Source organism: Temnothorax curvispinosus, unplaced genomic scaffold, assembly GCF_003070985.1.
Source record: "Temnothorax curvispinosus isolate PA1 unplaced genomic scaffold, ASM307098v1 QBEX01002227.1, whole genome shotgun sequence".
NCBI lineage: Eukaryota > Metazoa > Arthropoda > Insecta > Hymenoptera > Formicidae > Temnothorax > Temnothorax curvispinosus.
The window spans coordinates 1,154-16,529 of NW_020212007.1; the positions used below are offsets into that span (position 1 = coordinate 1,154).

Consider the following 15,376-nt stretch of genomic DNA (forward strand, 5'->3'; position numbering starts at 1 on the left):
ATCGGTAACAAATCCTACATACAACATATTTTATTTAAAACTAATCGACCTATAAACGATTTAATTCCCGAAAATTATAAAAAAAAAGATTTATTTTTTTTGGCCTTTGCAGTTTCCTCCATTTCATAATTTAGTGCTGCTCTTAGCAATAGATCATCCTGACCGTCTTCTAATGTACATTTTTTTTAAAAATCACGTAGATTCTTTTAAACAAAAATCGGAAACGTTTCAAGAAAATCAGTACATTAATAAAAAATTAAACTCGCGGTTTCGAAAAAATTAGCATATACAATTCTTTGAGATTCGGTTAATTATTTCCAGAAAAATTGGAAAAATTTTGGAACCGGTTTCCAAAAAGATCGGTAACGAAAAATTATACACTTTATGGCAATCCCCGGAAAATTCTACTCCTACTTCATATACAATTCTTTACGATTCGGTCAATTAATTCCCGAAAAATTGGAAAACTTTGTAACCGGTTTCCAAAAAAATCAGTAACAAAAAATTGTACACTTTATGGCACTCTCTGGGACATTCTATCCTTACTTCATATACAATTCTTTGAGATTAGTCAATTAATTCTCGTAAAATTTGAAAAAATTTCGGAATTAGTTTCCAAAAAGATCGGTAACGAAAAATTAACCACATGATTGCACTCCCCGGAAAATTCTACCCCTATTTCATATACTTTTGGTAAAAATTTGGTCCACTAACGAATGAGTCCGGTTTCCAAAAAAATCGGTAACGAAAAATTGTACACTTTATGGCACTTTCTGGGACATATTCTACCCTTACTTCATATACAATTCTTTAAGATTTGGTCAATTAATTCTCGTAAAATTTGAAAAAATTTCGGAACCGGTTTCCAAAAAGATCGGTAACAAAAAAAAACCGCGACATTTTTATCCCCGGAAAATTCTACCCCTATTTTATATACTTTTGGTACAAATTTGGTCCACTAACAAATGAATAGTTCGCGTACATACAGACAGACAAACGTGACTTATATATATATAGATATATATTATCAACAGAAAGAACTCATAAAATAATTATTGTGTGTGTATTTTGAAGAACTACAGTTTTCTTATATGTAAAAGTATATTTAAACTGTTAAATTTTGACGAGATTCCAATTCAAATATTGAATTGTAATCTAAAAAGATGTTTTTAGCGTGAAAAATATCATACTTATTGCAAAAAGTATTTAATAATTATTTCGAATCTAAGGGCCATTCACCATCTCCGATTAACTTGATCTTCCGATAAAACTCATTCTTCGTCACTTTCTAATGTCCATTTCTACCAATGTAGATTAACTTTAATCGCGGGGTTTAACTTACTTTTTATCTTTTTCTAGTTCTTAAAATTAGAGAAAGATAAAAGGTAAGTTAAATCAAGATCAAAGTTAATCTGCATTGGTAGAAACAGATATAAGGGAGTTAAAAAGAGATGAAAAGAGTGAAAAAGAAATGAAGATGAGTGAGTTTAATCGAAAAATCAAGTTAATCGGACTGTGAAATCGGCCCTAAGATCCCTTTACGTGGATGGCCGTGACAAAGGAACAATATTGCGGCGCGACAGCGCGACGACGGCGCGACGGCGCGGCGCGGCGGCACACTCACGCACATTAGTATATACGCGGCTCACTAGCGTGCGTCTATTAAGAAGCGATGCTGACTGGTTAATCTTTAATTAATAATAACTACTTATTTACTTAATAACTACTTTATTAAGCATAATTCGATAAAATTCAGAACTTTTCGACTTTCGACAGTTTTTTATGAGAAATATCACACCATGTGTAAATAGTGAGCGCAATCGAATTAGGTGACATCCTATATAAGCATTGTTTCTCAGTTTTTAAGTTGAAAAAACCAAAAAGAAGTTCAAAGTATTATAGATATCTTAATCTTTTGTCGATTGTGTGTTCCCGTTTCCGGATCTCCGACATCGTGGCGACTCCGTGACGTCTGTGAGTTTTATTTTCCAATACAGTCTCCCATCCACGCGAATCCCGCATCCCGCCTAACCCGCCTTGGATCGAGCAGAGAATCCGATATATGTATAAGACCAGCTTACAGCCCACGTATACCGCATTCGTCGCTGATAATTCTGCCAGTGTGATTTTGGTGCGCGCCGCGAGTATTCGAGCAGTCTCCAACGAACGTTCTCAAACGAGCGTTCTCCTGACACAACAGGTACGCCTATTAACAGATCGGCTCCAAACTGAAGAATTGCACGAATTCGCAAGCGGTAAGCTAGTTATGATTTCCACAACAAAAAGAAAAGTTTTTGGCAAAATTTATCGCCAAGGAATAGCTTGTGTTTGAAAGGAAGATGACCCAAGACCTTGATTTTGGAGCGAAGTTATTGTAAGTCTCGAAATTAACACATTCGCTACCGCTGGAAAACGATTACCGGTACCGCTCGCTACAGACCTTATTTTTACGAGTACGCACAGTATGCTGCACATTTTTTACTTCCGTACACATAGGAACACACACAGGAAACAAGCAACTGAATATGTTACATAAAGTGTTACACATGTATGACGATATAAAGTTGTGTTATACATGTATGATCCTCTCCTGAGAATCGATGCGTCAAACATATGATAGTGGACGTGTTAAAATTCGCCATTGTGATTAAAAATAAAACTATCGTTATATAGAATCATTAATACTAAAAGAATATTTCACGTGTGATGCAAATTATTCACTTTTTTATTGCCTTTATTGTGAACGAATAATTGTTTTTAACCAAGATTTATTTTATTTCTACGTTTGACAAACTATGCCTGAGAAGCACTACGATTAGCGTTTTAATGTTTTTTTTTTTTTTTAATCAGCAATTATGACTTACACTGATATAGCTCCGGAATACAGAAATTCTTATTTTCTTACTGTTAATTTGTCAATTGTAACGGAAATTGAATAAAGTAATATAAAATAAAGTTGCGATAATATCTGTCAGCTGATTTCAACTAATACAGAAGTCAATTTTATATACATGAGAAGTTATTAATTTTATCAAATAATGTTAACAAATCTAAGTATCTTCGAAGTGATGGATGTGCTTTGGAGCTTAAATTTGCTTTTACTTTTATGTATGAGAAACGATCGATGATATAAATATAATTAATGACTATCTACAAATTGATAATTGATTGACTGCGTTAAATTCCGACAATTATGTAAGATAATTTACTAACGTTATGCGCTGAAAATGATCTAAAGGAAAGGCCAAAACGTACGCTAATCTTATTAGTCTAGATTATAATAACTTATATATTATAGCGCAAAATTACCGCGCCTGGCTTTTATTGCTAAATTTGTTAATATCATATAATTTTATTTAAGAGAGTTTTTATATATTTTTATTTATTGTTATTAATTTTACTAATACGAATATTTTAATCAATATTTTAATAATAAAAAAATAATCAATATTAATTCAGGAGAGAGGGAAAGAGAAAAGTAAAGACAGTAGAGCAAAAATAATTTATTTCATACGACTCCCACGACTTAATTAACATCACTTAGACTGTTCATAAAACGCGATACCAAGGAAAGAGGAAGAAAATAGAAAAAAAGAGGAAGAATACATAAATATATAAAGTAGAAATAAGTACTGTGCCATGAGTTAAAATTTTTTTTTATTAATGCAAGAGAAACGACATAATCGTTTTATTAAAAACCTTTTCCGTTTGCATCTATCACATTTTGCTATCTTTCAGGCAGCATATACGGATGCCACAGCGAAAGAATGTCTCTTCTTTTGACGCGACAAAGTCGTCGATCTATTTTCTAACTTTAATTCTGTTTTATTTCCAAAATGTGTATAGAAGAAACTATACTGTATTGACCAGAAGTAGTAATTATAGACAGCGCGATATTTAGGGAGTACGCTGGATGAAAAAGGACGTTCCATTCGAGATATACAGCGTTTATTTGACATTAATTAGCAACATATGGAGCTTCACGTTATTGTGATGCAAAATAACTTTGTGTCATTTTGAGGCACATGCTGGACGTTTCTCTCAAAGTGCCTAATTAAAACGGTTTAATTGATGCACGTATAGCATTTCCGCTGTGATTATTTGACCCGGTGGAAGAAGTCCATCACTCATAATCACCACAGTACCCCATGTTCATCATATTAGATACAGAGAAGTAGCTTCTCTATCTGTCGTGTATGTTGCGTTTTAATATCAAGGTCATCGGTTACCTAGAATCCGCCCACGATTTTTTGCGTTTAGGGTTATCGTAGTATACCTTTTTTTTTGTCGCCTGTCATGATTTACCACAAAAAACTCTTCTTTCGTCTCGTCAACGGTGCGAGACTGGCGCCAAAATGTCGCGCACAATATATTCTCCTCAGTCAACTAATCGATACGGTACCCATTTTCCTTTCTTTTAGATCTTCTCCATCGCATATACCATTGTTTGGAAAGAGCGGTTTGAGTCACTTCAGGGCTACGTTCGTTTTGACGCTTTCAGCGTTGAAAATATCATTCTATCTTTTTTTGTTTAATATTTGATGTGGCAACTATAATTTAAATAATACATTCCATTTAAATGATTACGAAATGACAGATATCGTTCGGTTTCTACTAGCAATCGTATTATGTCGATGTCGATAGTCTTCGCTAACGAAACACTAGCTTGATTAATTAGAATGCAGTTGACAGCAATCTACTCCAATGTTCTGCTTAAATCTGTCGGCAAACTGCTAACATACTGCTTTTTTTTTTTGCTTTTTAGATTATTTGCTCCAAATCCCGTTTATCCCTCCACCTTGTTTAAAATGGATAAGAAATCAATAGACATATCATTAAGATTGTTACTATACGTTTTGTTCTTTGAAAATTATCTGTATCAGTCGGTGCAACAATCCGTTTTTTTCCGTCATTAATAAAATCGCATATTCTACAGAGAAAACTGAGTTGAAAAGTTCTTTACAGTTTTTGGATATCTTTAATATTAGGCGAGATATTTCAAGTTAAAGTTTGAACAATTTTTCAAATCAACCGTTACGATTTACGCGCCACGCGCTCAGTAGTTTGGTCAAGAGCAAGACCGCAGATTCCTCTACTAGTCCCATGCCTACGTACTTGTGTAGAGAAAGTTTTTGCTTTATTTAAAAAAATAATCTAAACGTAACAAAATATATTCTCTACATCACAGTTTATTAACACATTTTAAGCAGTGTTCTTTTTGTAGTATTCAGTCTTGAGATTTCAAGGCAATGTCTTTCTTTTATTTACGGATTATTCAAACATGCACCGCCTCATTTATAGCTACTTGATTTGAGAAATTCTTCAAAATTCAACTTGTAATATCTCGCTTAATATTAAAAATATCCAAAAACTGTAAAGAACTTTCGGACTAAGTTTTTTATGTAGAATATTTGTTAATGGCATACATCAATCGCGAACATCTTGTGTAAGTTTATTTTTACTGTCCGACACGATAACTACGTCGTTCAGCTTTATTGCTGCACTCACGAATTTATTATTTAATCTACTTATTCTTTTATTGTTATTTCTTTTCAACATTATTGCTCAACAACGTTACAATCTTATATATTGCGATAAAAATGTTTTAGTGATATGAAAATAAGGTTGTAACATATATAGTAGCAATTGCATTCGTGTGAGACTTGCAGCGACTTATATAATTATGTATTATAATATAAGCGTAATACTAGATTTTACGTACGAAGAACGGACAGTGCAATTAGATGATTAAAAATGTTACATAAAATTATAATTTATCTTGTATTTCTTTGCAGTTAGATAATAACAAAAGAATAGTTAAACCATTGTAAAATGGAAATAGAAATGGAAAAAATGGACCCACAACCAAATTATATGTCAGCACCATACTCTTATCAGCAGCCGCCACTATCAATGCCACCTTCACCACGTAAGTGCAAAATTATAAAAAGAAGTCTTAACTAATAATCATATTATAGAAAGCGAGTGCATACATACAATATTTATGCATACCTAATTAATCATCTATGATTAATACTTTTAAAGTTAATACTTTTAAAGTTTAACACGTCTAATGTGGTACATACAGATACGGTACATACGATTATAACGCCGACAGCCTTTAGCAAGGAAAATCAACGTATGACCTGTCCACGTTGCAACGTTGATATAAATACGCGCGTAGAATCGGTACCGAACATGAAAACACATCTAATTGCGTTTCTACTCTGTGTATGCGGGTAAGATTTCGATATATAGGGTAAGAGAATTTTACCGAAAAAAAAATCTGATTAAATCTGATGTTCTTTTGCAGATGCTGTTGTTGCGCACCGTGTCCTTACTTCATGGATTCTTGTATAATCCACAAACATTACTGTCCAGCGTGCAGTTCTTACCTTGGAGAATCCATAAATTAATCAATTCCATTTACGATTGCCCAGATAGCCAAGTCTAAAGGCCAAAACACAGACTTTTGCATAACGCATAATGCATAAACATAAAAAAATTGATTGGTCCATATACATGTGCATAAGAAAATAGACCAATACATTTTCTTATGCTTATGTTTATGCACTGTCTGGATATACCCTAAGAGCTCGCTTTGTCTGTATACTGCAAACTGTATACTGCATGCTATACTGGCATAATTTTTGCAGTAGCAAAGCTATACATAATCTGCTCCGTGTCAAATAATGTATGTAGAACAGAAATCTAACAGAATCTGACATCATGATATGATAGCAGATATATTGGCAGAAAAAATCTGAAATATTTTATTCTTATTCTGTTTTTCTAAAAAAAAAAAAAAACATTCCAATTTATATTAAAAATCGGAAAAATTCTGAGAAAATTTTTATAAAAATTCTGATTAATGATGTAAAAAATTCTGAGACATTTTTCTACCAGGGTAAATAATCAATATGTCCCAGATAGACATATGTCAGTATATTGTCAGCATAATGAAATTTTAAATTGAAAATGGCTGCATAGATATTTAAAGATGCGTCCTCATATATGACATAAATGTTATTAGCAAATGAAAGAGGTCTTCTGATGTTATCAAGCGACACGGTAGCGTCGCGACGCCAACATAAAAAGAGAGTTAGCAGACGACGCTACCAAGTAGCTTATATGGAGTTTTCGGGCCGATCGATTTTCCGAATAAAATATCTCAAGAAAGAAAACTGCGATCAAAAATCTGACAACAGTTTTCTAATATAACGTTGATACGAGCTTTCGATTGCGACCAATTTGATTAAGATTGGTGCAGTCAATACTGAGATCTCAAAATCTCACATGTCAAAAAGTGAATTTTTTCGGCGACATCTCACAATCAGGAAAAAGTTCAGATTTCAGTCACACGAACACATCACACACGCAAAGTCAGTTTGTCCCTCAAAATGCGTTTATACCGCTCTGGTCAATGCAACTACGTGTGCAATTCACACGTTCACATTTCTTGATGCTGATTAGTTATCTCGCTTATATGCAGATCGAATCTCGAAATTATCATAAGAGTGAAATTGATATTAAATGATGTTGGTTAGTTATCTCAACGGCTTGTCAATGGGTGTCAAAAAAGGTTAAATTTGTTTCGCGTTTGACAGTGCGAAATTACAGAAAGAGTTCCAAGAAAAAAATTTTCAAGAGAGAGAGAGAGAGAGAACGGAAGGGGATACAAAAAGAGGTATATATTCCAAAAATATTCTAACATATATTATATTTATGTATACATGTATACATTATGTAAGTATGCATGTATGCATGTATGTATGTATATATTTGGTTTCAATTACAGATTAGATACTTTTTCCTTAACATTATAAAAAACAAATAAAAGGGGAAGAGGAAAGAGAGGAAGAAAGACCTCCAGAGCGAGCGAGAAAGAGAGAGAGAGAGAGAGAGAGAGAGAGAGAGAGAGAGAGAGAGAAGAAACAAAGAAAGAGAGGTACATTTACATATATATTTTAAAAATATTTTAATATATTTTAGTATCATGTAATATGCACTGTTCGTGGGCAGAGCGGGCAAAACCGGATCAAAAAGTCCTTTATCATTTTGTAAGTTTCTTAATAATTAATGAGAAATTACTTAACACAGATACGTGAATCAGGATGCGATTCGACGAGATGGAACAGCTCAATGTTCACGTTTTGTTAGATGCGTGACGAGGCATTGGAAGGAGTGCATAACAACGGCTATACATGAACGACATTCGTGCGTAGTCATTGTTATTTATAAATTTCATACTAGCAAATATCATACTAGTCCTACTTCATACTTACTATTATATAAAACCCGACTATTTGTCTGTATGTCCGTCCGTCCATCCGTTTGTCCGCAAACTACTCATTTGTTAATGGACCGAATTTTTACCAAAAGTATATGAAACAGGGGTAGAATTTTCCTGGGAGTGCTATAAAGTGTATAATTTTTCGTTACCGATCTTTTTGGAAGCCGGTACCAGAAATTTTTCAAATTTTTCGGGAATTAATTGACCAAATCTCAAAGAATTGTATATGACGTAGGGGTAGAATATTTCCCGGGAATTGCCATAAAGTGTATAATTTTTTGTTACCGATCTTTTTGGAAACCGGTTCCAAAATTTTTCTGGAAATAATTGACCGAATCTCGAAGAATTGTATATGCTGATTTTTTTTGCAACTGCGAGTTTAATTTTTCATTAATGTACTGATTTTCTTGAAACGTTTCCGATTTTTGTTTAAAATAATGTATGTAATTTAAAAAAATATATACGTTTGAAGACGGTCAGGATGATCTATTGCTAAGAGCAGCACTAAATTATGAAACAGAGAAAGCTGTAAAGGCCAAAAAAAATAAATCTTTTTTTTATAATTTTGGGGAATTAAATCGTTCATAGGTCGATTAGTTTTAAATGAAATATTTTGTACGTAAGATTTGTTACCGATTTTCTGGAAACCGGTTTTTCTAATTTTTCGGGAAATAATTGACCAAATTTCAAAGAGTTATATATGAAACAGGGGTAGAATTTTTCTGGGAGTGCTATAAAGTATATAATTTTTTGTTACCGATTTTTTTGGAAACCGGTTTGGAAATTATTAAAATTTTGAGAAATAATAAGTATTAATTGGCCGATTTTTTTTAAACCAGTGCCAAAATTTTTTTAATTTTTGGAGGATGTTCAATTTTTTATTAATGGATCGATTTTCTTGAAACCAGTGCCAAATCTTTTCTAATTTTTTGTTGATGATTTTGATGAAATTGGTACCAAAAGATTACTAATTTTATGGAGATGGCTACTATGGGGTTAAAAATTAGGTTTTATGGGGTTCTATTGATCCTTCTAATTAATGAGTGAGTTTGGGGAGAGGGGAATAGATTTTTCACCCGCGCTTGGCGCTTGGCGCGGGCTCAAAATCTAGTATGTTCATAGTTGTTAAGTTTGCTACATCGACATGGTATGGACTACGCGATCCCATGAAAGCCTTTAAAAAGTATCCGGTAAAATTGACCTCTACCTCGTTCGGTTAGAAAAGGACAGCTTGACCTTTACCAGTCGCTATCTCTTTTCTTCGACCGATGTGAGTCACCGATCATATTTTGCTATACCTGATCAGTCCATACTATGGCTGCGTTTCCTTTGGACGCTTTCGTGCGTATTCTATAACACATAATGTGTAATAAAGATAGAATACGCTTTCAGCAAGAAAACATTCAATGTCGATGGTTTGCTAGCTTTAAATTGCGAGCGCGTTCACGATACAGCGAGAGTCTCGATATATTTAACCTAACGCTACCGCGCGGCCGGTCTTTCTCTCGTTCGAACCGGCATGGAGATAAGCTCGCTAAGATTTATATGTCATTATAAGTAAAATATATATATATTTTTTATCTCAGTAATACTAAGTTTAATTCATTGTGCTTCCGCATAGTACACATAATAATTATATATAGTATTCAAAAATCTTGTAAAAATATATGCAGTAAAATGACAGTACAATGCTAATATTTTGTGCATACAAAAAAATTTGGTAAAACTGAAGGAGAGCTCCCTCCTCACCGATTTCGATTAAATTAGGCTTAATCGATTCGTTTTTGCACAAAACGAATGAATCTGGCAGAAAAAAGCCCCGCTCGGCCCCGCGACGCGAGATATTAACTGTTAAAGTTGACGACTATCAGGTTATGAGACCTGTCATACCGACGCGATGTAGCGACTGGTAGCGACCACGAACATGCCCTGCGGCCACATGCGCATGCTCCGTAGCCGCACGCGCATGCAAAAGAAGGTCACGTGACAACTGTCTGTTTGGTAAGTACATATTTATGTGTACTTTTCACATACCAACTATTCTCTGCTTTAACAAATTATTTATATTTTGTTAACTTAAACGCTTAATAACTGTAACAGAAATAATTTGTTAAAGCAGAGAATAGTTGGTATATGAAAAGTACATGTAAATATGAACTTTTCATGTACCAACTATTCTCTGCTTTAACAATTTTATTTCTGTTTCGTTAACTTCAACCTGTAACATAAATAATTTGTTAAAGCAGAGAATAGTTGATATATGAAAAGTAAATATTTATGTGTACTTTTCATATACCAACTATTCTCTGCTTTAACAAATTATTTATGTTTCGTTAACTTAAACGCTTAATATTTGTAACAGAAATAATTTGTTAAAGCAAAGAATAGTTGGTATATGAAAAGTACATGTAAATATGAACTTTTCATATACCAACTATTCTCTGCTTTAACAATTTTATTTCTGATTCGTTAACTTCAACACTTAATATCAGTCAACAACATCTTGAACCGCTAGCCACGGATTGCTATTTAATTGCTCTATTGAATAGGACATTGTAAATATTTTTGAATTGCACACAACAATATATGATGTAATTGAGGTTAGGCGCTCAAGTACATCGACTACACATGTGACCACGGAGCATGCGCATGTGGTCGCGGAGCATGTCCGTAGTTGCTGCATCGCGTCGGTATGACAGGTCTCATAACCTGATAGTCGTCAACTTTAACAGTTAATATCTCGCGTCGCGGGGCCGAGCGGGGCTTTTTTCTGCCAGATTCATTCGTTTTGTGCAAAAACGAATCGATTAAGCCTAATTTCATCGAAATCGGTGAGGAGGGAGCTCTCCTTCAGTTTTACCAAAAATTAGTATATAGTATATATTATATATTATATATTACATATTATATATTATATATTGTATATTATATATTGTATATTATATATTATATATATACTGAAATGTAATAGGCAATACTCTATGTCAATAAAATGTGTTTCTAAATGACAATGCAAATTTAAAATAGCATGTAAGAACTTCCTCATAAATAGATTATATATATACGGAATAGTACTAAATTAACATTCGTCAAATAAAAATCAAAATATGTCATTAGACTCGTGAAAATGTCAACAAATTAATAAACTGCTATACGAGTCAGGCGCGGTACGTAATGCGCAAGTAAATAAATCTAATTAATAGTTACAGAAGTAACAAATTACAATGTATCAAGAGACACGATGGTGTCTCGCGCCAAGTACACCCAAAGCGAAACCGCACCGTGACTCTTTTACGCGACGCCGCGACGCGACGAGTTGCGAGTACTCGAGATGTTGAGTATAATATACATATACATCTATTCCAATTTGATAAACGGCTTAATATGACGCCCTTCACGGAGTGAGGGAGGTTTCAGGTTCGAATCCTGGCTGAGGTAATATTTTGCGCCATAAATTTTTTATAGGTTTTTAAAAATAATTAAATCGCGTCGATTTAATTCCGGAGAGGAAAGGGCATTAATGTTCCAACGATAGCTGTGTTTTAAGTCCGACAAATAATCGGCGCGCACTTTATCAATATCATGGAATAGATGTATATGTCCCACACAGCACATAATATTGCAGAAATATTGCAGCAATATTATTTTTCCATTGCAATATTACAATGAAATATATCAGAAATATTGCAGTAATATTACTGATATATATCAGTAATATTAAAATGTCGCCGAAAATGAATATCAGTAATATTACTGATATATATATTAGTAATATATCAGTAATATTACGGTAAAATTACTATAATATTTGCGTGATATTTTTATAATATTGCTAGGAATTAAAAAACCATTTTAATAATTTTTATTAAATTTTATTAAATTATTTTTAATAGTATTGTTACATACAATTTTAAAATAATATTGATATTGTAAACGCCATAATATTATTTGTGTAATATTAGATAATATTTATTTAATATTGTTAAAAATTAAAACATTTTAATGAATATTATTAAATTTTATCAAATTGTCATTTTTAATAATAGTATTACATACAATATTAAGAAAATAATATTGATATTATTTTTCTATCTTTTTCTTCTTCAAAACTGCTCCATGCTACTCTGCACTGTATGAATTTCCACTGATAAAGAATGACGTAACACTATAACATAATACAAAAACTGTAATTATTATTTATATCTAATTATACAAGGTGAGTTTTATTTTGTATGCCAATTATCTTCACTAATTATCTCAGAAAGTATTGGTTTATTGGAAAAATGTTTCAGATAAAAGTTGGAGGGTTTATAAAAGAATAATGGATGATCTTATTAGATTTTAAGTCTGGAACCCATGTTGAGCCCAGTAGGGTCCAAGTCAATTTTTTTAAATAATAACTCCCTTTCTTTATTACATCATCTTTTTCTATTAATTAATATAAACAACTTTTGTCTGAAACGTTTTTATTTGCCTTATACTTTTTGAGATATTCAAGAAAAATTTGATAATTTTTTTAATATTTAGCTTATATCTTGATAAAAGCTTGTCGGAGGGGAAAATGATACAAGACTTTTTGACTTGATATGGTCTCAAGAATATGCTATTGCAATAATACCCTAATTTCTTTAAATATTTGTGTATACATTTTCTTGAAGCTTTCATGTGTACACAATTATTTAAAGAAATTAGAATATTATTGCAACAGTATATTTTTGAAACCAAATCAAGTCAAAAAATCCTGTACCACTTTTCACTCCGACGAACATTTATTGACAAACATCTATTATAAGCTAAATATTGAAAAAAATACCAAGTTTTCCTTGAATATCTCAAAAAGTATAAGGCAAATAAAAAAATGTTTCAGACAAAAGTTGTTCATATTAATTAGTAGAAAAAGATGATATCATAAAAAGAGGGTTTCTATTTAAATAATTTGACTTGGATCCTATTAGGCTTAACCCGGGCTCAAAATCTAATAAAATTGTCTATTGGTCCTCCTTGAACTCTCCAACTTTTATCTGAAACATTTTTCCAATAAATCAATACTTTCTGAGATAATTATAGCGGAGATGATTGGCACACGAAATAAAAATCACCCTGTTTATTTCATACATAATTACATATTAAAACATAAGAGTACGGGGTTAAGTATGACGTGTTCCAATATTCACTGTCTATACCGAAAATCTATGGTTAATGTTATACATACACTTTAGATTTTCAGTACTGAATATTAAAATATTGGAACGCAGTTTATACCAAGTTTAAATTTTTCTTACTTATGTATCTAATAAATGAAGCTGTCGCTCAGAAGAGTTTGATAGAAATCAAACTGCTTGGTGCTGCTCTGCGTGAACTTCCACTGATGGAAAACAACGTAACACTGCAACATAATACAAAAACAGTAATTATTATTTACATCTAATTATATATTTTAAACATAAACTTCGTCACCAGTGGTTGGAGTCGTGGTAAGTAGGTTAAGTATGAATCTGTATTGTGATATTCATTATCTATATACTGAAAATCTGTAGTTGATGTTACACGTATACTTTGGATTTTTAGTATTGACGATTAATATTGGAAAGTATGGTTTATATCAAATTTAACTTTTTCTTACTTACATATCTAATAAATAAATCTTTTGCTCTTCTATAAAACTACTTGGTGCTGCTCTGGACTGCATGAACATCCACTGATGGAAAGCAATACTGTAACATATAGCATAAGAACAATAATTATTATAAAATCATGTAAATGGTTAAATAATTATGGTTAAATCATTTAATTAATGATTAAACTGCTTTTTAAGAGATTTGGGATCGGCATATTTCTATCACGTATCTCCAACTAAGGGCTCCAGTTGGATTAAACTGTTAAAAATTTTGAGGTTAAGTTAGCATCAAGATTTAAGTATGAAACCGTTAATAAATAATTTTATTAGAGACTCGTTCAATAAGGTTATAAAGGCAAATATATGTATTTTAAGATGGTCATTGAAATAATTTTTATGATATTAACGTGGTTTTTGCAGACCATTATGCTACGTAATCTCTATTTTTGGATTTAAAGACAAATCGCCAAATATATATGTACAATGTACATATTAGTAATAATTATAAAAAAATACTTTTAAAAATATTTGTGTGAACAATATTTATTAAATAAAGAAAAATTACCTGAAATTAACACGATTGTTTCTGTGCGGCGTCGTACACGTGATTGCGTGGTCCCACGGAGCCATGCAAGAGACAGCGTGAGAAGACCGAGAATGGTGGGGGTCGGTGCTGCGACCAAGCGCATAGCCACACACACTAGCGTTCTTCCCTCCACTTACGCACTCAGAAACGTTCTGTTTATCCGTGTGACAAACTCGTAATTTGAAAAGTTTAATATTGATTATATAAGAAATATAAATTTTAAATTTTATCCATTTATTTTATTATCAATTTACTTACTGGCTCTTAATTAAAAATTAATTGTATACATATATAATTACCTTTTATTATTACAAAACAAATAACAAGTTATAAAATTAAATACCACCACTTATAAAATTTATCTTAATCACTTTTATTCCCCAAAAGTACAAGTCAGTCTCTTTTGATTTCATCACATTTTTTTATTTAGATTTTTCTTTCTTTCAGTCCAAAATTCTTTAACTGGTATATATTATCTGTGCAATACGTATGATTGTGTGATACCTTAATAACGTCTTAATGACGTCAATAAGATGTCATTAAAATGTCATTTGACATTATTTTGCTACTTAAAGTATTATATTTCAACAATATATTGCAGCAATATATTACTGTAATATTTCAATATTATTTAAAAACGTGTAATACATCAGTAATATTTCTGAAATATTTCATTGTAATTTGTTACTTCTGTAACTATTAATTTCTTTACTTGCGCACCACGTACCGCGCCGAATTCGTCAAATATTCTGCTTTATATATAATTGTTGCTTCCACAAATAATACAATTAAAACATAATTTTATACTAGAACATTTCATTATTTCATATATAATTGCAGTTGTGTTTTTAGCAAAATGGGAACATATTGCTATATCATA

The 15,376-nt window shown here is 32.0% G+C and overlaps 1 protein-coding gene across 4 annotated transcripts; it reads left to right on the plus strand.

Moving 5' to 3' along the window:
• The first annotated feature begins 1,746 nt into the window (after positions 1–1,746).
• Positions 1,747–6,830, plus strand: LOC112468906 (lipopolysaccharide-induced tumor necrosis factor-alpha factor-like). Of its 4 annotated transcripts, none has more exons than XM_025038309.1 (4): positions 1,747–1,974; positions 5,796–5,929; positions 6,089–6,239; positions 6,314–6,830. In XM_025038309.1, the coding sequence occupies exons 2-4, from the start codon at positions 5,833–5,835 to the stop codon at positions 6,414–6,416; spliced, it is 351 nt and encodes a 116-aa protein (XP_024894077.1). In that variant the 5' UTR covers positions 1,747–1,974; positions 5,796–5,832; the 3' UTR covers positions 6,417–6,830. The 4 variants fall into 4 exon arrangements, with proteins under 4 accessions (XP_024894077.1, XP_024894075.1, XP_024894074.1 ...); XM_025038307.1 differs by lacking the exon at positions 1,747–1,974 and adding an exon at positions 2,098–2,200; XM_025038306.1 differs by lacking the exon at positions 1,747–1,974 and adding an exon at positions 2,112–2,374.
• Positions 6,831–15,376: the final 8,546 nt, after the last annotated feature.

Bases quoted from the DNA above. Each gene is read 5' to 3' on its own strand.
- LOC112468906 (XM_025038309.1), top strand. From the start codon at position 5,833: ATGGAAATAGAAATGGAAAAAATGGACCCACAACCAAATTATATGTCA. The intron at 5,930-6,088 runs GTAAGTGCAAAA...TGGTACATACAG, and splicing joins ATCAATGCCACCTTCACCAC to ATACGGTACATACGATTATA. The intron at 6,240-6,313 runs GTAAGATTTCGA...GTTCTTTTGCAG, and splicing joins TTTCTACTCTGTGTATGCGG to ATGCTGTTGTTGCGCACCGT.